General features: G+C 40.1%; 1 protein-coding gene across 1 annotated transcript; it reads left to right on the top strand.

The window, feature by feature from the left end:
* Positions 1-385: 385 nt before the first annotated feature.
* LOC117291389 (synaptotagmin-6-like) lies at positions 386-19,850 on the top strand. Its single transcript, XM_033773041.1, has 5 exons — positions 386-491; positions 6,653-7,521; positions 11,388-11,508; positions 17,885-18,056; positions 19,003-19,850. The coding sequence occupies exons 1-5, from the start codon at positions 386-388 to the stop codon at positions 19,208-19,210; spliced, it is 1,476 nt and encodes a 491-aa protein (XP_033628932.1). The 3' UTR covers positions 19,211-19,850.
* Positions 19,851-21,432: the final 1,582 nt, after the last annotated feature.

Below are 21,432 nucleotides of genomic sequence, written 5' to 3'. Positions count from 1 at the left end.
CGATTCTGTACGAGTACCGCAGTAGTGCAGTGAATTTGGCGGGAAGGGTTGCTTTTTATCTAAAATAACAAGGACAACTCCATCCACAGTGAGTTTCAAGGGTTCTGGGATGTTTGATGCATGGATGGGGGTTGCTGAAATATACTTCCCTGTCTTGAAAGGTTTATGCGCTACTTGGGTTAAAGAAAGTGACTGTCTCACCCACTTCAAAGTACTAGAGCTCCCACCGCAGGTAAAACCATTCATCCAAAATACTTCTTAGTTTACAACAATGGTCGTGTGCCCAAGTTGATTTGCTGTGACAGCATTTATGCTTCAATATAAATTAGTACACTGTGAAATCATATCAACAATATGAGTCAATTAAAAAAATTGTGGAATAAATATGACGTCTCAGAAGAATCGGATGCTGATTGAGGTCGCCAACGACACAATCTTTCCATGGCGCCATTCTTTCGTTTTGCTTCGTATCTACATTAACAGCGTTGTCAGTAAGTTTTATACCTGTACTAGTTTCCCGTGCTGTAGTGTAGGAAAAATACCGTGGGATATCATGACGTCATGACTGTGTTGTAAACCATGGTGGTAGAAATAGAAATGTAAACGGTTCCCATGACCATGGGATCACAATTGAACTTCGGTCAATACGTTTTGGTGTAGTTTTCAAACTTGCTGCAATTATTTTGTTCATGATGACTATCGTCCGCATCAAACACTCGCAAGTTTATTCTGACGAATTGGAAATCCACAATGGGCATCGTGAGATATCGGTTTGGACGTCAGAAACCCGAAAGAACTCCATTGTCAACAGCCTCATACGAATCAGTGTGGGGTCTCGAAACGGAACCAGTGTGCGAGAACTGCTGCTCTTTCTGTTGATTCTTGTTCATGAAAATAATAAAAGACTGTTTGTACTTCGCTCATCGAAGTTTCATATTAGAATATTGACGACAGAGGGCGCTTTGCTTTTAAGTTGAATTTTCTAGTGACAGTTGGTTGTACACTACGAGCCCGCAAACAACTTATTTACACCACGTCCTTTCAGCACTAAATACCCTGACGATGTATTAACTGGAATGTTAAACTAAGGGATGAAAGCATGTTTTCAGTGACCTTCATAGAAACGATTGTCATAACTACATTTTTTGTATCAGATCATAAATTTAACACAATGCATAGAGGGTAGTTCTGAAAAGGATTTGCTTTTTTATTCTTGAAATGTACTTGCTTTCAGCATTTTCCCGCCTACGCATCAAAATTTATTTAATTGTTATGCACGTCTCTGACAAGATATTGTCAGGGCGTGAAAATCTTGCTTCTTGAACCGTGAAAAGGCCCTGTGGCAAATATCATGAACCTTAAATATTGAGGAAGATGTTTGTATTCGGTACATTTCTCGTGATTTTCAAGATGGCTGGCTTTGAAATGTCAAAAGGAAGAGTTTTTGGCTGTTGCTGGGTTTGCATGCTCGCTAGGAGTTAGAATTAACCAAACTAGTGTATAGTTTAAAGGTATAGTGTCATGTTTAGTTTTGGCTGTTGCTGGGTTTGCATGCTCGCTAGGAGTTAGAATTAACCAAACTAGTGTATAGTTTAAAGGTATAGTGTCATGTTTAGTTTTGGCTGTTGCTGGGTTTGCATGCTCGCTAGGAGTTAGAATTAACCAAACTAGTGTATAGTTTAAAGGTATAGTGTCATGTTTAGTTTTTGGCTGTTGCTGGGTTTGCATGCTCGCTAGGAGTTAGAATTAACCAAACTAGTGTATAGTTTAAAGGTATAGTGTCATGTTTAGTTTTTGGCTGTTGCTGGGTTTGCATGCTCGCTAGGAGTTAGAATTAACCAAACTAGTGTATAGTTTAAAGGTATAGTGTCATGTTTAGTTTTTGGCTGTTGCTGGGTTTGCATGCTCGCTAGGAGTTAGAATTAACCAAACTAGTGTATAGTTTAAAGGTATAGTGTCATGTTTAGTTTTGGCTGTTGCTGGGTTTGCATGCTCGCTAGGAGTTAGAATTAACCAAACTAGTGATAGTTTAAAGGTATAGTGTCATGTTTAGTTTTGGCTGTTGCTGGGTTTGCATGCTCGCTAGGAGTTAGAATTAACCAAACTAGTGATAGTTTAAAGGTATAGTGTCATGTTTAGTTTTGGCTGTTGCTGGGTTTGCATGCTCGCTAGGAGTTAGAATTAACCAAATTAGTGTATAGTTAAAGGTATAGTGTCATGTTTAGTTTTGGCTGTTGCTGGGTTTGCATGCTCGCTAGGAGTTAGAATTAACCAAATTAGTGTATAGTTTAAAGGTATAGTGTCATGTTTAGTTTTGGCTGTTGCTGGGTTTGCATGCTCGCTAGGAGTTAGAATTAACCAAATTAGTGTATAGTTTAAAGGTATAGTGTCATGTTTAGTTTTGGCTGTTGCTGGGTTTGCATGCTCGCTAGGAGTTAGAATTAACCAAACTAGTGTATAGTTAAAGGTATAGTGTCATGTTTAGTTTTGGCTGTTGCTGGGTTTGCATGCTCGCTAGGAGTTGGAATTAACCAAACTAGTGTATAGTTTAAAGGTATAGTGTCATGTTTAGTTTTGGCTGTTGCTGGGTTTGCATGCTCGCTAGGAGTTAGAATTAACCAAACTAGTGTATAGTTTAAAGGTATAGTGTCATGTTTAGTTTTGGCTGTTGCTGGGTTTGCATGCTCGCTAGGAGTTAGAATTAACCAAACTAGTGTATAGTTTAAAGGTATAGTGTCATGTTTAGTTTTGGCTGTTGCTGGGTTTGCATGCTCGCTAGGAGTTAGAATTAACCAAACTAGTGTATAGTTTAAAGGTATAGTGTCATGTTTAGTTTTGGCTGTTGCTGGGTTTGCATGCTCGCTAGGAGTTAGAATTAACCAAACTAGTGTATAGTTTAAAGGTATAGTGTCATGTTTAGTTTTGGCTGTTGCTGGGTTTGCATGCTCGCTAGGAGTTAGAATTAACCAAACTAGTGTATAGTTTAAAGGTATAGTGTCATGTTTAGTTTTTGGCTGTTGCTGGGTTTGCATGCTCGCTAGGAGTTAGAATTAACCAAACTAGTGTATAGTTTAAAGGTATAGTGTCATGTTTAGTTTTGGCTGTTGCTGGGTTTGCATGCTCGCTAGGAGTTAGAATTAACCAAACTAGTGTATAGTTTAAAGGTATAGTGTCATGTTTAGTTTTGGCTGTTGCTGGGTTTGCATGCTCGCTAGGAGTTAGAATTAACCAAACTAGTGTATAGTTTAAAGGTATAGTGTCATGTTTAGTTTTTGGCTGTTGCTGGGTTTGCATGCTCGCTAGGAGTTAGAATTAACCAAACTAGTGTATAGTTTAAAGGTATAGTGTCATGTTTAGTTTTTGGCTGTTGCTGGGTTTGCATGCTCGCTAGGAGTTAGAATTAACCAAACTAGTGTATAGTTTAAAGGTATAGTGTCATGTTTAGTTTTTGGCTGTTGCTGGGTTTGCATGCTCGCTAGGAGTTAGAATTAACCAAACTAGTGTATAGTTTATAAAGGTATAGTGTCATGTTTAGTTTTGGCTGTTGCTGGGTTTGCATGCTCGCTAGGAGTTAGAATTAACCAAACTAGTGATAGTTTAAAGGTACTGTCATGTTATACTTTGGCTGTTGATGCTGGTATTAGAATTGACCAAACTAGTGATAGTTTAAAGGTAGTGTCACGTTACACCTTGGATGTTACTGGGTATGCATGTTCGCTAGGAATTAATATAATGCACAGCTTTGACTTGCTGCTGCTATATACGTGCATGTCTTAGAGGATATGTGTCAAGTTACCGGACGAAGGCGAAGGCGTGAGTGTGCTTAAACCAATGAGTCTGGCTAAATTTCCACTACACTATTGTGCAAAATGATGAGAAATGCCGCTAAAACCAATTCTATTGAAGCCTGACCAACGTCTGTCTCGCCGTTTTCCTCTGTACCCACCTCTCAGAAATATTATGCTTTTTGCATATTCTTTCCATTTGTATTCCCTTGTGTAAATCCCATGGAAACCTGTCGATTCAAACGCGTTGTTAGTACCCGCACAGTCGTCAGTGATACAACTTCGTACTTCCTTGATTTCTCCCCGGGCCTGGAATAAGGAATGATTTCGCACGCTCTCAATAACCTTAAGAGCACGAAAGCAATTCCTCCTGGAATCCCACTGAAACCGATCCTGCATAATCCTAGCTTTGCAAATCCCCCTCCATCTATTCTAAAGAAAAATTGGATACTAATGCAAAAACTTGTAAGTGTATCGTTCGTTGACTTCCTTTTTGGGCTTCAGAAAGAGAGAAAAAGAGGTACCACAAATTATTTCCATCTCTCTCATTTTCACATCAAAACGGTTATTCAACTATTTCCATGCGGGTAAAGCGATCTGCCTGAGACCTGAGATTTTCGTTTTGTTTTACCACCTCATGAAATCTCATCCTACCACGGAGGAAAAAACCATACATCACTGAAAGTGATATTGATAAAAAATGTAATGGATATTTGTATCATTTATTGTGGCAACAAAAGATGCGTGTTTTGACAGCAAACGTATAGACACTTGGGATGAAGAACCTGGGTTCCATTCCAAAGAGCTGGGACTAGTCTTTACTTAGGACTAGTCCTAGGATACATTGAAAACTCAAGGCTAGTGCTAACAAGTTAGGACGAGTTACCCGTCCAAACTCGAGATAAGACTAATCTTAACTCTTTGTTAAATCCATCCCTGGTACAGCACTAGTTTTGTTGTCATATATTTTGTGGCTGACATCTTGTTTTCCTTAGTAGGTCTGTTTCCGGTTCACCTTAAAAGTAACGACTTTATAACGCTGATGTGAATGGGTGATTAGTGTTATGGGTGGGTGATTGATTAGTGTTCATGTATTTGCTATGTCAAAATCAAAATTCTTGTTTCGAATATGACATTAAAGGCGCTTGACACTATTGGTAATAACTCATGATAATAATTGTAAGAATAAGTACTTACTTGGTAACGAGCAATGGAGGACTGTTGTTGGTATACAACATTGTGAGTAACGTAGTTTTTTTTAGAAAGAAGTTATTTCTCGCTTGAATTGAATTCGATCCCTCAGCTGAGGTCTCGAATTCAAGCATCTGAAAGCACACAACTGGTGCGATAAGGGTGTTCTTTCTTTCATTATTCTCTCGCAATTTCGATGACCAAATTGAGCTCAAACATTCACAGGTTAGTTATTTTATGCATATGTTGAGATACACCACATGAGAAGACTGGTCTTTGACATTTATCAAAGGTGTCCAGTGTCTTTAAGTAAACTGACTGGCCCATTGTTAAACGTTTACCCCTCGTGAATTGTTGACCATCCTTCAGTAATTATGCATAAGTATAAATAAGTAGGTCACTAAAGAGTGCCCAAGAAAGAATTGACACCAGGGACGCTTGAACTTAACATTCAGAAACTAATTTGGAGACGATTTTACTTGAATTTTGTTTTCTTCTTCTTCTTCTTGTCTTTCTTTCACAAACGTGAGAGACATTTTGCCGTGGGGTATGGTCGATTCGATAGATCGGCTTGCTCCCAACACTGTTGGGTTGTAAGATAATATCATTGCTAGCACTCGACCTCTTTTCCATTGGGGCCTTTTCCCCGAGATTGCAAAATGAGGGGGTGGGTACAGACAGACTACAGGTCGTGTCTAATTATAAAACTTTTATCTGACTATAAACAGCACAGTTCTAGTGTACATTAGTAGCCAATAAAATTGTCACCATGAGACACGACCTTAACAAATTGATTCGATTGAATAAGATGTGAATACCATGACCTTTTGGACGGGTAGCCTTTTTATGCTAAGCAAGGTTTGTTCATTGCTAAGCAAAGTTTTGAGCTCACCATGAGAAAAGAGGCCCTATAATAAATGTCTTTTGATTGCACATGGCAGTTTGAACAGGGTCCATTTGTATGGCCCTGTTTACCGCATAATTCTGCTCCTACAACCCATCACAGCGCAACAGGGCGCCCGAAGCTCTGAATATGTGCTAAGCAGCGCCCACGTATAGACCCTGATATAATAGCATACAGCCTTTTTACAAGCATGGAGCTATAGAACAAGCCAGTAACTTGTGTTGGAAATTCGGAATCAATCAAATTGGAACCTTATTGTCTTTTGTGCAATTTACAGTGCTGCGTTGGCCTACACTAAGATTGTATACCGGTGTATTTAGCAGTGGCGTCAAAGAAGTTTGTTTTTGCTGTGGTTTTTTTTTATGCGTAGGACTATCGTGCACTTGCTCGATCCCAAGGGTTCTGATCCCAGGGAGATCTCTACCCTGCTACCACCCTCCCCGGTTACGCCCACGTTTTCAGAGCAATATCTTCACAGAAAGATGTCGAGACTCCTGGGTTTTCTCGTGAAGAGTGGTCTCTGCGGACGAGCCGTGGGTCTGAAATTCCACTCGGACCACCTCATGGAGTAGCTTTCTTCTGACTTGGGCTTTCAGCCTTTTACCCGATTACGTGGGTTTCTCGAACCACTGGGTATCCTCCCACGTTCTTTACCAGCTTTATACTATCCACTCAGTCTTCATGGGATAATAGTGCTAGTGGCAGTGTTTGAGGAAAGGTCGGAGGTAAATGAACTTGAAGACAAACTAATTTTTTGTTTCTTTCTTTACAGGAAGCAGTAGTGGAATCCCATTGGAGACGATCGCCATTCCAGTGTCACTGACGTCACTCATACTAGTCATCGCCTTCATCGCCGTGGTCTGCGCACGCAGGTTCAAGAACCGAGTTGCGCAGACGGAGACTTACACAATCCAGCGGAAAGTCTGCTACGAGGCCGACTCTGACTCTGAGAACGAGAGCGGAATGAGCCACGGAGTCAAGGATGATGCGGGGATCCCCGCGGCACGGGACAGCCCCAATACATCCCCGGTTAAACTGTTGCCACGGCAGGCCACGGTTCCGCTACTACCTCAAAGGGTTCGTCAGGAGGCATTCAAGAGGCAACGGCAGCTTTCATTACAACTCAACCTTGCCAATGTCGAGTTCTCAGTCAAGAATGTCCACCGAAAAGAACAGCCTAAACTCGGCGCCCTTAGACCCGAGCTGTATCGGGACAGCTCCCAGGACCGCGGAAAGGACTCAGACAGATGTGGTAAACTCTATTTCTCACTTCAATACGACCATCCTACGGAGTCCCTTAACGTCCATATCGATCGAGCAACCGGTCTACCCGCGAAAGACTTTTCCGGAACTTCCGATCCTTACGTAAAAATTCACTTATTCCCGGCAGACCGGAAGAAAAAATACCAAACTAAAGTCCACCGAAAGAACTGCGATCCGGATTTCGATGAGAAATTCACTTTCACCGTGCCATACAACGAACTACAAGAGAAAACGCTGAAGTTCACAGTGTATGATTTCGATCGTTTCTCGAGGCATGATCTCATTGGAGAGGTCATGATAACGAACTTGTTGGGAAATGACCGGGATCTTGTTAAAGGGGAGCGCTTTGAGGAAGATGTCGTCAAGTGCTCAACTCAGGTGAGTCAGACACCGTTGTTACCTTTTAAATCGCAGATTAAAATGCAGTAAAAATGAATTTTAAAACAAACAGCGATCTTAACAGTTTGGTGGTTGTGTTCATCACGACAGGTTACCGGCACAAATTATGTTAAAGACACTGGACACTATTGGTAATTGTCTAGTCTTCACAGTTGGTGTATCATGCACAAAATAACAAACCTGTGAAAATTTGAGCTTAATCGGTCGTCGAAGTTGCGAGATATTAATGAAAGAAAAATGGTCGCACCATGGTCTCACGAAGTTGTGTGCTTTCTGATGCTTGATTTCGAGACCTCAAATTCTAAATCTGAGGTGTCGAAATCTAATTAGTGGAAAATTACTTCTTTCTCGAAAACTACGTCACTTCAGAGGGAGCTGTTTCTCACAATGCTTTATACTATCAAATTCTCACCATTACTCGTATTCAAGAAATGTTTTATGATAATAATTACTTTGAGTAATTACCAATAGTGTTCACTGCCCTGTTCTGACTGCCGCCCCACTCATTGCTTCACAAAGCAACTTTGTCAAGCAGTTATTTCTGCTTTTAAAGGCAGTGGACACTATTGGTAATTACTCAAAATAATTATCATCATAAAACCTTACTTGATTACGAGTAATGGGGAAAGGTTGATGGTATAAAACATTGTGAGAAACAGCTCCCTCTGAAGTGACGTAATTATCGAGAAAGAAGTAATTTTCCACGAATTTGATTTCGAGACCTCAAGTTTAGAATTTGTGGTCTCGAAATCAAGCATCAGAAAGCACACAACTTCGTGACACAAGGGTTTTTTCTTCTTTCATTATTATCTCGCAAATTCGACGACCGATTGAGCTCAAATTTTCACAGGTTTGTTATTTTATGCATATGTTGAGATACACCAACTGTGAAGACTAGTCTTTGAGAATTACCAATAGTGTCCACTGTCTTTAACAAATATGAAATCAGGCCCATAGCCATTATTTCTGCAACTCGCCGCCCATTTAATCACACGTTTCACGTTTAAGCGCCGAATTGGGCGGTAAGAAGAGCATTTGGACCCCGGTGCCTGACCATCTATCAGGAGTCACTGACCGCTGGTCATTTTGTAACCTTGTTGAGGGACAGGCCGGAAGGTTTATGCGCAATAAAGCAAACTAATAGTAACATGCCCCACGTTTAATGATAATACAAAAAATGCTTCGTTGGAAAATGTCTAAATGGCTGGGTTTGTTTCATCACTGATGTGGCAAGGTTGTTCAGCATATTGTTCAACTTTTGTTATTGACTAACAAGACGTTTGACGTAACTCTTGCGTCATGAGAGCGTCATGGGAGCAATAGTGCAATGAACACTTTGTTCAACAAAGGAGACTAATTTTACGGATGCATTTTTTTTATTTTTTAAATCGGGGATATAAAAGAACAATTCGATTTTGTGTTGCCCTTCACGGATGCAGTACGGTAGCCATATTTTGCTCTCTAACCCACATTCTAACAAACCCTGAATATGGGCACGGCGTATGAGGCAACCGAAACAATCCAATATTCTCGCCTTTAATAAACGTAACCCAACCTGACTTTCTAACAGCGATATCACCCAAGTACAATTATTATTTGTAATATCGTGAGCGTAGCTCCTGGGTTTTGTCTTCAAATAAAGGTCAATCGTCCATTAGATGATCATGACTTGTCAGTTATTAAACGTTATCTCCATTGGGCTCAAGGGAAGGCAATCGCTATCTCCCCCTTAAATGTCAGACTTCTAAAATACTTCAGCCCGAAAAATCTACCAAGATAATTGAAGACGATTATATTGCTTGAGAAGGTTTACGTGTGGGTGGGGGAATCTAGATGGGTACATACCCGAGGTGATGACTTCTTGATCCACGGTATTGTGCATTACTCTGTTGGGATTCGAACCCCGTGTCCATTCGGGAGCACCGTGTTTTGAATACGCCGCAAAGTGTTTATGGCACTACTTTTGCCGCCTTTATCTAAATCTGGATTCTGATGGCGTGCAAGGCTTTTATCTCCTTTCCCGGGATGCATGCACGAGAGGTAAATAACCCTTGACTTGAAGACGTGAAAGTGGGGTCGTGATGGGAAGTTATTACTCGCAATTCCTCTGGGACTTACCGTGTACTCAAGCCCGCCTCACGGGGATCGAAAAACACGGTCCTGGCCCTGGGAGTCAACACGGAGTCATAATTGGACGGTAAAAGCGACGGCCTGTCCCGCTCTGCTCTGCGTATTGACTAACTGCGGTGCTTCTGGTTTTGTTTTCGGGGTCGTGCCCTGAAAGCATCTTCGACTTTTTCCTGTAAGGCCGAAGCTTATCTCCAGATCAGACGGGACTGACAAACTTTATCGTCTTTTGGTGGACGGAATTTGATTGCAGATGTAATATTTGTGGAACAAATCATGACAGGTTTTATTAGGGGCTTACAATATGAAATGATTTTTGCTCGGACTACTTTAGTTCGTGGGCAGAGCAATCTGTAGTTTGTGGTTTCGCGTAATCTTAGTTGACCTGTTTATTTACTGTATCGTTTTGTATTTCAGCCAGCTCCTTTTTCTTGGCCACAATTACAAATAGGTTTCGGTTTTTAGTCGGTTTTGAAGGGCGTCTTTTATTACAACTTGGTTTCATTGACGTTGGCTATCATTTGTCAACAGAGGTCGCACTTGTAAAACTTTCGAAACTTTCTATAGGCTACGACTGTGTGTACTACACACAGGTTCATGGCTGGAATATGGCTTCAATTGCGACACGATGCCTAAGGCCGATCCCGTCATTTCGAAAATACAATGTTCTTCTAAATAAATCCCTCAGCTCCCCAAAAGGCCTATTCTGCCCTCTGTTGGCGCGATGACGATATTGCCGTTCACCAAAATTTCGTAAAAACAAGGTGAACGGCGATATTTGAGCATAATAATGTTTGTGTTTTGAAATCACAACTAATGATTTTAACGAAATCAACAAAAAGTAGTTCACCAATCCAACACATTTTTTTATTCTAAAACATTTGTGAAAAACATGTTTTCAAAAACATCTCTTCTATTAACAGAAATAAAAACGAATCTTTACAATAGGACGGAATGTAAAAGGTCGTGGGTGTTTAGATATAAGCCAACGGTTTAAAAGCATTTGTACCATCGAGGCTTTATCCTATATTTTTGATAAAGATTGTCTCTTAAATCGTGCATCCGCGGAAATTAAACAGAGTGGGTGACGGATACGACGGATATTACGTTCCACTGGGTAAACTGCGTCTAGTGGTATATAGGCCTACCTCGGCTGACCCCATCGACTGTCATCACTTTCTCGTCAATTCCCAAGGTTCTAAGATGTTTGGTAAACCGTATTGGTACTGTTTGGGTTTTTTCTTCTTATTGAAAGACTGGCAAGTTGGGGTGCAAGCGTCCGCCACTTTCTCTGAACCAATTCCCCCTCACAATAACAAATAAGCATAAAAAATGCGTCACTATTTTATTTGTATACACATCAGGGAACACGCTTAAACTAATGGCGGCATTGTTATTGCCATTTTAATTTAGTCACCGCCTTAGCCACGGTCAAGCTATAGTTGTTGTTAAACCATTACAAAATAATCCTGCAATTTCTTCACTGCTAATCTAATCCAGCCCACCATTATATTCCGAACTTCATTTTGCCACCATCTTAAATTAATCATCACGGAAGCTTTTATCACCAATTGCTTTTACCGTTACTGAAACCGTTCTAATCAATGGAAATATTGACACTAACTATGGGGACAGATCTCGTCCTTCTTACTGTCAACCGTGGTTAGTTTTCAATGGAAAGTCAAACTATGCATGCGTTTTTCGTTTTTATTCTACAGGAAAAAGCTGACCTAGGTGAAGTGATGTTCTCCCTGTGCTATCTACCGACCGCTTGTCGGTTGACTCTCACTGTCATCAAAGCAAGGAATCTGAAAGCAATGGATATAACAGGGGCATCAGGTAAAACAATCCCTCATCTAAAAGTGTTACTTCCCTTGTTCTTTATATCAATATAGGCATGATGCATCACTTACTGCATTGTTCGTGATCTTGACGTTAAAGAGACACGATGCCTTGGATCAGACGAGTTGGCAGTATAAAAAGCATATTGTTGGAAAGATGTTTTTGTATCCAATGATCCACACAAATTTGCCTCGAAATTGCGTGGTTTTCCTTTTGCTTTGCGAACTAACGGTCGGCCATTAATTTATGAGAGTCAAAAATTTGATTCCCATAATGGCCGACGAGGTAAAAGGAAAAACCACTCAATTGCGAGGTATACGTGTGTGTGGATCATTGTATATTACTTTTAAAACATCTTTCCAACCGTATGCATTTTATAGCAAACGGTTACAAACGCTTTTCAAAATTCTAACTTGAAGGAACACCCTGCCTTTGATGGTCGAGTTGGTCTTTGAAAAGCGTTTGTAACTGTTTGTGTTAAAATGGATATGGTTAGAAAGATGTTGTAAAAGTTGAATACAATGATCTACACAAATATACCTCGAAATTGCGTGGTTTTCCTTTTACCTCATCAAGTAACACGGTCGGCCATTTATGGGAGTCAAATATTTTACTGCCATAAATGGCCGACCGTGTTAGTTCGCAATATAAAAGGAAAACCACGCAATTTCAAGGCATATTTGTGTGGATCATTGTATTCTACTTTTAAAACATCTTTCTAACCATATGCATTTTATAACAAACGGTTACAAACCCTTTTTATAGACCAACTCGACCGATCCAAGGCAACGTGTTCCTTTAATGGTTTTTAAAACACGTGTGTAGTCATGCAGCGGTTTCACATGTATGTGGAAAAAAACTAGTCGGCTTTCCTAATCCCAACCCCATCCCTAACCTATGGCCTAACCCCGTGTACATCACGAAAGGTTTTTCGGGACAGGAATGTCGGAACGTGGGAGTTTCGGACTCGGATTATAGATCATTCACCGTCGTGTCGTCACATTTGCATTTCCCGCCCTTTTCGTGGTTTTACTCGATCGAGCGTATCCAATCTCTTTTAAAAGTATCTTGAGCGTCATGAAATGAATATACCCATAGCTTTAGTTCTTTGCATACATGATTGATATTGTTTTGTTTTCAATTAACCAAAAAGTCCAAGCGCCTAATAAACCACGGCCGCGGCGTGTAGCACGGGACACCCTCGTACACTGCTTCCCGCCGTACCCCTTGAATAAACATCACATCCCTGGGTATTATAAATTAAAGCAATACATGCCAGAACGGGGAGAACCTGGAACGACAGGGTTGTGAAGTGATTGCGATGTCCGCTTGTGTCAACCAAGACATGTTATTCTTTGTGTATAGAATGTTTGAATTGCGAGGAATAACCGAAGTGATATCCGAAACTTGTCATGTAGCAACCAGAGTGAATGAGTGAGATAGTGTGACGGGGAGGTGAGGGTATTTAGTTTTCTGCGCCCGGAGCAGTGTAATTTCCAAATGAAAATTCGCAGAAAGAGGATATAAATTGGATAGCATGTGCTGGGGATCGGGTTCCCACTTTTGTTGCAAACCTCACTGAAAGGCAACGCAGTGTCAATACCCACGAGGGCTTCAGGTAGACTATATAGTTTCCATAGTGGAACGTGATTCTCCTTCTTTGGGTTCCGTACTATTGTTTTGACTGCATTGTGCAGGTTTTTTCTTCCATTTTCTCACTCTCGACACCCCCCCCCCCGCCCCTCCTCGTGAGACATCAAGGGAAACCTAAAATGAACTTGCACCAAGTTAGCTTTTAAAGGCACTGTACACTATTTGGGTAATTACACAAAATATATAATGTAAGCATCAAACATTACTTTGTAACATCTTGGTAACGAGGAGCGGATAGTTTTTGATATTATAAAACGTTGCGAGAAACGACTCCCTCTGATAAAAAGAGGTAATTTCTCACTAAAATAGTAAAAGACTTCTGGCCAAAAGCCATTTATACCTATCTGAAAGCACACTAATTTGTACAACAAGGGTGACTGTTTTTCTTGCAACTTCACTAACCTATTGAGCCCAAGTTTCACAGGTTCGTTATTTGATGCATATATGTGGGGACACACCCTAAGTGAGAATACTGGCAATTACCAATCGTGTTCGATGGCTTTAACTTTGATTTCAAGGTGCTGCTTGTATGTTGTATGGCTAGCTTGTGAGATGCTGTTTTCTCACTCTGACATATATTTTCTCTGGAGGGTTGAACCTTGTGTGGTCGGTGAGCTCTCAGGTGAAATAATCAATTTTCCCTTCACGATTATCAGTTCCTATACATTTTCTTTTAACAAATTACACGTGTCAGCCAACCGTTCGACAGCTCAGGCAGTATAATTGTAGCTACCTTTCAGTAATCATACATCAATCGATCCCTGCAGGCATTTCAATCCAAATTTAGTTGGCAGTTTGAACTTTTGTCAATCCATTCCAATTGTTGATGTGGCAAAGAAAGAATAAAATGAAGAGCAAAACACAAGCATTTATCAGCCATAATAATGAAATCAAAACATTCATCTGACAAACACGATGCGACAGTGAACCAAGTCATCATAGGTGGTGGTGGGGGGGGGGGGGGGGGGGGGGGGTTGACGGTGCTACTACTCTCCAATGACAAGTAAAACAGTTCCCTATGTTAGTGAAAAGAGTGTCATTGGCATCAAGGCATGTTGCAAGTAACTATGTTTTTTTATGGCAGCAAGGTTGGGTACTATAGTCATGAAATTTGAAGGAGCTTTAAAGCTGTTGTTGACCGTGATATTCTCATCATTGTAAGGGTCTATAATGATCTACCCCAAATTATGGGGTTTTTATTTGCAAAGGCAATAACGAATAAAATGGTACACGTTTTAAATGAAATGTACAATACAAACTGCATACAACATGATTAGTATAACAGTTGAGTTTTTAATTTGTATGGCTGCAGTTCGTGTAACGTGTGGGTTAAAGGCAGTGGACACGATTGGTAGTCACCCAAAATAATTGTTAGCATAAAACCTTACTTGGTAACAAGTAATGGGGAGCTGTTGATAGTATAAAACATTGTGAGAAACGACTCCCTCTGAAGTGATGCAGTTTCCGAGAAAGAAGTAATTTTCCACGAGTTTGATTACGAGACCTTAGATTTAGAATTTGAGGTCTCGAAATCAAGCATCTGAAAGCACACAACTTCATGTGGCAAGGGTGTTTTTTTTTATTATTATCTCGCAACTTCGACAACGACCGATTGATCTCAAGTTTTCACAGGTTTGTTAATGTATGCATATGTTGAGATACACCAACTGTGAAGGCTAGTCTTTGACAATTACCAATAGTGTCCAATGTTGTATCAGATTTTAGTTACAATCCTTGGGCTGAGATTTGTGCATGGAACGGTACGGTAAAAGGGATATGATTAGGGTTGGGTGCCACAACGACTTATGCACGGCTTATATTATTTATAGAGTTCACACTTTCTGCATTTGAAGAAGATTTGAATGTTTGCCACAAGAATATAAAGCAATATACTTTGCATAGCATCCTGCTTGGGGGAATAGCCGCTGTGAACTTATGCAGCTTTCCACGAAAACTTCATTAGCATTCGCCGTCTGCAAAATTACAGTGAGATGGGTTGCCATGGCAATTTAAAGCTCCACACACGTTTGTTTTGTATCCCACTGAATTAAAGGGACACGTTGCCTTGGATCGGGCGAGTTGGTTTATGAAAAGCGTTTGTATAACTGTCCGGTATAAAATGCATCCACACAAATTATAATGCCTCAAAATTGCACGGTTTTTCATATGCCCTACGTCGTAAACCACGGCACGCCAGTTCGTGGAGTTATAGCGTCGATCATACAGGCCCTTTTCGAAACCACGGCTTCGGCTTTGGATTCACCTTAGACTAGCTTGGCCCCGCGGTTGTTTTGACATCCTGTGCGTACTTTGCGTACGCGCTCAGGGCTTCAGACGAGAGAACGGAACCCGAAGCCGAATCCAAAGCTAAAGCCGTTCGAAAAGGACCATAGTGTTGAGGCCCCGCCCCGCAAATTGTACCAAATGCTTGACCGAAATACAGACATGTTTTAAAAGAGCCAACTGACCTGATAACTGCAATATAATTTAGTGGGCCTCTGGCGACCACAGTTATGAAGTATTTCGGGCATTCGTGCAAAAAGCTGAACATGTATACTTAACTTATGCTTTCATGAATGTTTTCGGGAAAATCTACTAAAACATAGGTCTACAATTTCTAAGGCAGATATCATTAACATGGTATGATTTTTGTATGCCTCATTCAAACATTATGGCTACCAAGTGCGCCCTCAGAGTTCTGGGGCCTGATGCAACTTTTATCACTATTAAGTTATACAAACTTAAAATTTGTATCTGCGACCTCTCATTTTCCGTCCAGCTTTCGACAGAGAAACAGGACCGTTACAGGTAAATCTCTCTGTATGGAGCATGGCTCTTGACATGACATGCTCTTAATGTTAATAGTCTCGGGCATTTATGGAACCCCCAAGTGAGTGGTTAAACTATTCATTCAGTGAAGTCTGCACTTGAAGCATGGAGGTTTTTGAAGGAAGAAATGAAGGAATCACTTGGATTTTGTGTCCCATCACTCAGACTAGTGTAGTTTTGAGGGACAGGTGAATATTGTTTTTCTTGTACGGATTCAGGATTGGTGTATAGTGGGCATATGGGGGCAGACTCTTGGTTGAGGAGGCAGATGGAATTGATTTGCAAAAGTAGACTCTTGGAGATAGGCCAACCAAGTTGACATTATAATACTGCAGGTTGAAAGACAAAGTACCAAATCCCTATCTTTTTTAATGTTGCATTTCCCCCCTTCTTAATGTGTCTGAATTTCCTCACTGTTTTACCCAAATTTGGGAGGGCAGTTCTCTCCCCCTCCTCGGCTCACAGTCCCTCTCCCCTCCTCGGGTCGTACGGCTGTGGTAGCATAGCCGGCACAGTTTTTACTATAAGTCTGCACTACTACTTCCTTGTGAAGAAAAAGTAAAGTTAGATGATCTTTATAAACAGAAATCCTATAGAGCCAGAAATCCATTTAAATGTAGGAGTAAACTAATTAAAAAAATAAAAGAAGAATGTTTTTGATAACTTGGGATGAAGAAAAAAAAGAAAAATGAAGAAAAAAAGGAGGTAGGAGATTCAGAGATGATAGAGGCATTAACTGAGCTATTCCGCAGTGGTCAAAGATCTCTGAATGTTAAATAGCAACAGCTCTCTTTATGGATCAAAGAAGGTGCTATAAGATTTTTAGAGTCAGACTGGTGAACAAAAAAATGCTGTATTTTCTTCAAACAAGTCATGCTCTTTGATCATACTTTTCTAGCTGAGAATGTTATTGTTCCCAAAAGCTCATATAAATCCAGGGTTTATCAAAAGGTGGAGCTCAGCGTACCTCTAGATCCCAGCTTCAGGCTCCTTTGTCAGCAATGATTCTCACCCCTCCTCGCAAGATCTGATTGGCTTACTTGTATAATGCATTTGGATAGAATGCATCATTTGGTACTCCACATCTATAGTTTCCAACCGACCTTTGTCAGACTGGCGCCACCTTTTTCGAGTCCCCTGTGTGTGCAGTGTGTGATTCAAATAATGTATCCATGAGCCAGACTGTGTAGTTCCAGCCTCACATATTATTGTAACTCTTGATTAAAATGGGAGTGCACTAGATGGATGCCACATAAAGGTACTGTCAATTTGTAACATTTTCATTACACCACGGTGGTCAGACTGCTTTGCTAGGACCTTATTTCGATTGCCACAGTGGTTTGGAGGTATTGAAATTGTGGTTTTGGGTGGTCTTCAAATGTTTTTTTCTTGACTTTGACAATGTTTCAGATATAACTATTTTCTCTGAAGGATTGGGTTTGAACTAAGCTTTGAACTTAATAATCAGTCAGCTCTCAAGTTGCGATGGTTATACTTGTTTCACAGATCTGGAGAACTATTGAAATCTGTTTTGTTCTCCTTTTTTCCCCTTTTTTCTTCTGATCATACTCTCTTAATGTAAAAGAGTGAAAAAAAACACTCGTTTTGTCCGCCACACCACCCTTCAAAGAGCCATATGGCAGACAACTATTGTTATAGTGAAAGACAGGTAGGCCTGCTTTCAACTCGATTTAGAGTGAAGCTCCCTTCAACTACACTCAAAAAAAAGAGTGACACAGATTGACTTTCACTCTCAAAAGAGCAAAAATGCCACTGCTCGGACAAGAGAGTGAAATTTTCACTCTTTTACATACAGATAGTACTGATACTAATTCTGGACATGTTTTTGTGTAAATAGTTTTCTGTATGAATGTTTTTATTTTCTCGACAGATCCGTACGTAAAGGTATCGATGGTCTGTCAGGGCAAGAGGGTCAAAAAGAAGAAAACCACAGTCAAGAAGAACACCCTCAATCCAGTCTACAACGAAGCCATGGTATTCGACATTGTGCCGGAGAGTATGGACAACATCTTGTTTGTGGTTGCAGTCGTAGATTACGATTGGTATGTCTCATTTTAAGGACCTTTTTTTGTTTTAGTGTCTTAAAGATAGGGAAATGTCATGAAAAAGTTATTCGGCTTTTAAAAAATGAGCCATCGCAGAATAGTAGGTAGCAGGCAATTTTTTTAATTTTCAAAATTCTAACTTGAAGGAACACGTTGCCTTGGATGGTCGGGTTGGTCTTTGAAAAGCGTTTGTAACTGTTTGCGTTAAAATGCATATGGTTAGAAAGATGTTGTAAAAGTAGAATACAATGATCTACACAAATATACCTCGAAATTGCGTGTTTTTTCTTTTACCTCATCGAGTAACACGGTCGGCCATTTATGGGAGTCAAATTATTTACTCCCATAAATGGTCGACCGTGTTAGTTCGCAATATAAAAGGAAAACCACACAATTTCAAGGCATATTTGTGTGGATCATTGTATTCTACTTTTAAAGCATCTTTCTAACCATATGCATTCTATAACAAACGGTTACAAACCCTTTTTATAGACCAACTCGACCGATCCAAGGCAACGTGTTCCTTTAACAAAATCTGCAAGGACCCTATAACCAAATAGGCCTACCTTTCTCAATTCTATCACCTACCTGCCATATTATAACTTTATGATACACCCATAGAGTAGACCCGGCCCCTGTACTGATGATGTCACGGTTTGTGCTTTAACTAGACTACATTTCCGACAGTTGAGCTGAGGCAATAGTTCCTATTATTTTTTACTGGTTCTATTACGCCAAATGTAATGGAAACATGAAGGTAAACTGCCTGTCTGATAAGTCAGGAAAACATGTGCTTCATTACTAGTTGAGTGTCAGAACTGAGAGTTAAAATCTGGTTGAGAAAACTTGTGTTAGGAGTACTCATCACTTCTGTCTTAGCATGGATTTCAAGAGGTTTAAATTTTGGATACAATTTGATTTTTGTGTTTTCTCTACAATGCAGGGTTGGACACAGTGAGCTTATAGGTGTGTGTGAGGTTGGTCCCAACTCCCTCGGTCAGGGTAAAGATCACTGGGAGGAAATGCTGGGTTCACCCAGGAAGCAGATTGCCCACTGGTACCAGCTCCAAGAGTCCACGCCTTCCCTCAGTGCAGCCTCCATTTCATCCACGATGAAGGGGTGTATGACACCACAGCAGTCTGTAGAATGACCGGTCCAAATGTAATGAGGGGACCAAGCATAGAGCCTTGGGGAACCTCATTGTCACTGAGACGCAGCTCCATCCACAGCGAAAATAGGACACCAATGAAGAACATTGTAAACCCTGTGTTTTCATCTCCGATAGCTTGATTAGTAAAACAGGATGGGGGATGGTAGAGAGGAGGAAAAGGGCGGGGAGGAAAAAACCTGTGCTACATAGTAAGACACCGAACGCTCTTCCAAAAGTCCGGACATGTGTACGGAATGATCGGGCGAAAATGCGACTTTTACACTCACACAATGCACTAGCAGCAGATTTTACTATAGGCCTAATGATTATTTTGATGGTGCACGAGTTATAATTATGTTGGTATAAAGTTCGCAAATATTCATTCTTGCCGTAGGCCATACTATACGCACATGTGAAATCATAAATCTTGAGCTCTTTAAATAGTCACAGTTTATGTAGAGATTCTAACAAAAGACTGTATTACTATTACTTTGTTCTTTCAAAAGTCACAACTTTGTATTCATTGGCTTGTACGTCACTCAAGTACAGATAGGCCTTTTTAGCCAGCACAGTGTCTTAATAACGTTTATAATTATCTGTTGAGTGTCTGCAAAACAATTACAAAGTTTATTCGTTTAGAGTACTAACTTCAAGATCCTACCACTCCCCTCTTTTGGATGCAAATGTTCAAACAGTATAACATTCATCAAGGACACTATAGGCCTTTACAAAAATGGTGAGCAAAATGTTGTTGAGTTAGTTTATTTCAGCGTTGGTCTCACTAGGAACAGAAGTGTTCATGTTTGGAGGACAAGTTCAGTAATATTTTAAAGGTGTCACCAGTTAACTGGTAAGACTGTAGGGCATGCAATCACTATGTTGTGGGTTCGAATCCAGCCCAGCTACTGATTTCACTATGACTATTATAGTATTGTGATCTGGCGATACTGAATCACGACGTGTTTATGTGTGCAATTCATTATCATAGACACAAAACATGAGAGAGAGAAATTGGCTGATGACAACTAGGCATTTATGAGGGAGTTTATTAGTGAGGGAGTTTTGCCGAGTACCCTTGTGAGACAGATCATCTAAACAAACAAACAAACAATTTAAACAAACCAACAGTTTGTAAACCGACTGTCTCACATTTATCAAAGCTTGTTCATGCGTCTCATTTTGAGTTTTTCCATTGTCTGCAACTTTCTGAATTAGTTTTAAAAGTCTTTGAAAACTGTTCGCTGTAGAAAAGTTTACCCGATCCAAAAAACACCCTTAAAAATAACTTTCCACCCAATGTACCACAGAATATAGCCATATGTAGGTTTACTGGTGCTATGTGTTAAGTAATGATAAAACGAATAAACTGTTAAGTATACTTTTATGAAATCATGACAATTGCTAGGTTATCTAAGCTGTTTATAAAATGCCTTGATTGATGTACATAAGCTTGTATAACATCCACCATTAGGACAGAGACACCACTGTGAAATACTTATATATAAAATGTACATATTTGTATTAAGAGAGTTACCAAGTAATTGGAATTCACACACGCAGTAATGGTACAACTTAAACCCCTGCATAAATTATTAAAAATGTAGGCCTAAATGGAATATATACAAATTAGAGTTTGCCATCAAAAGACTACCTTAGTATACAACCACCTGCCAAAGACATTCCTCCTAAAAGAAAATGATGGATTTATGTATATTTATTGATTCCAAGAAACTATGGTTTGGGAGAACAAGTGTGTAAATAGACATGAGTTGTGTTGCAGAATTGGGACAGTGTGTTGTAATACCTACGAATAATGTTGCACAAAACACTAACCTCAACCACAAGAAACCACTTGTATAAGATGCATAATCGCAAGTTACTTAAATGCTGGCTTGACATAGGATATAAACAGAGATGATTTCGTTCATGAGATATCCAAAATAACTTGTGGAAAGTTTCTTTGCTTGCCTGTGTTCGAATGTCAAAAACTGCTTGGCTGCATTTAAATGTCAAAACACAAATCTCGTGTGCTTTGTTTCATTTCTGATTTACAATAATATGTACATTATTTAAGGTGTTCACCAGCGATGGGAGATTTAAAACTTTCATTTGATTTCAGATTTCTTATGTCTGCTTGATGAATACAAAAATTGCTGTTAATTTTTTCATATACTTCTCTAGTGCCGTGAATACTATGAAGGGGTTAGTAAAAAGCCACCATT

Source organism: Asterias rubens, chromosome 6 (genome assembly GCF_902459465.1).
Source record: "Asterias rubens chromosome 6, eAstRub1.3, whole genome shotgun sequence".
Lineage (NCBI taxonomy): Eukaryota > Metazoa > Echinodermata > Asteroidea > Forcipulatida > Asteriidae > Asterias > Asterias rubens.
The sequence above is the reverse complement of the archived record's forward strand: the minus strand, read 5'-3'. Positions and strand labels throughout refer to the sequence as shown.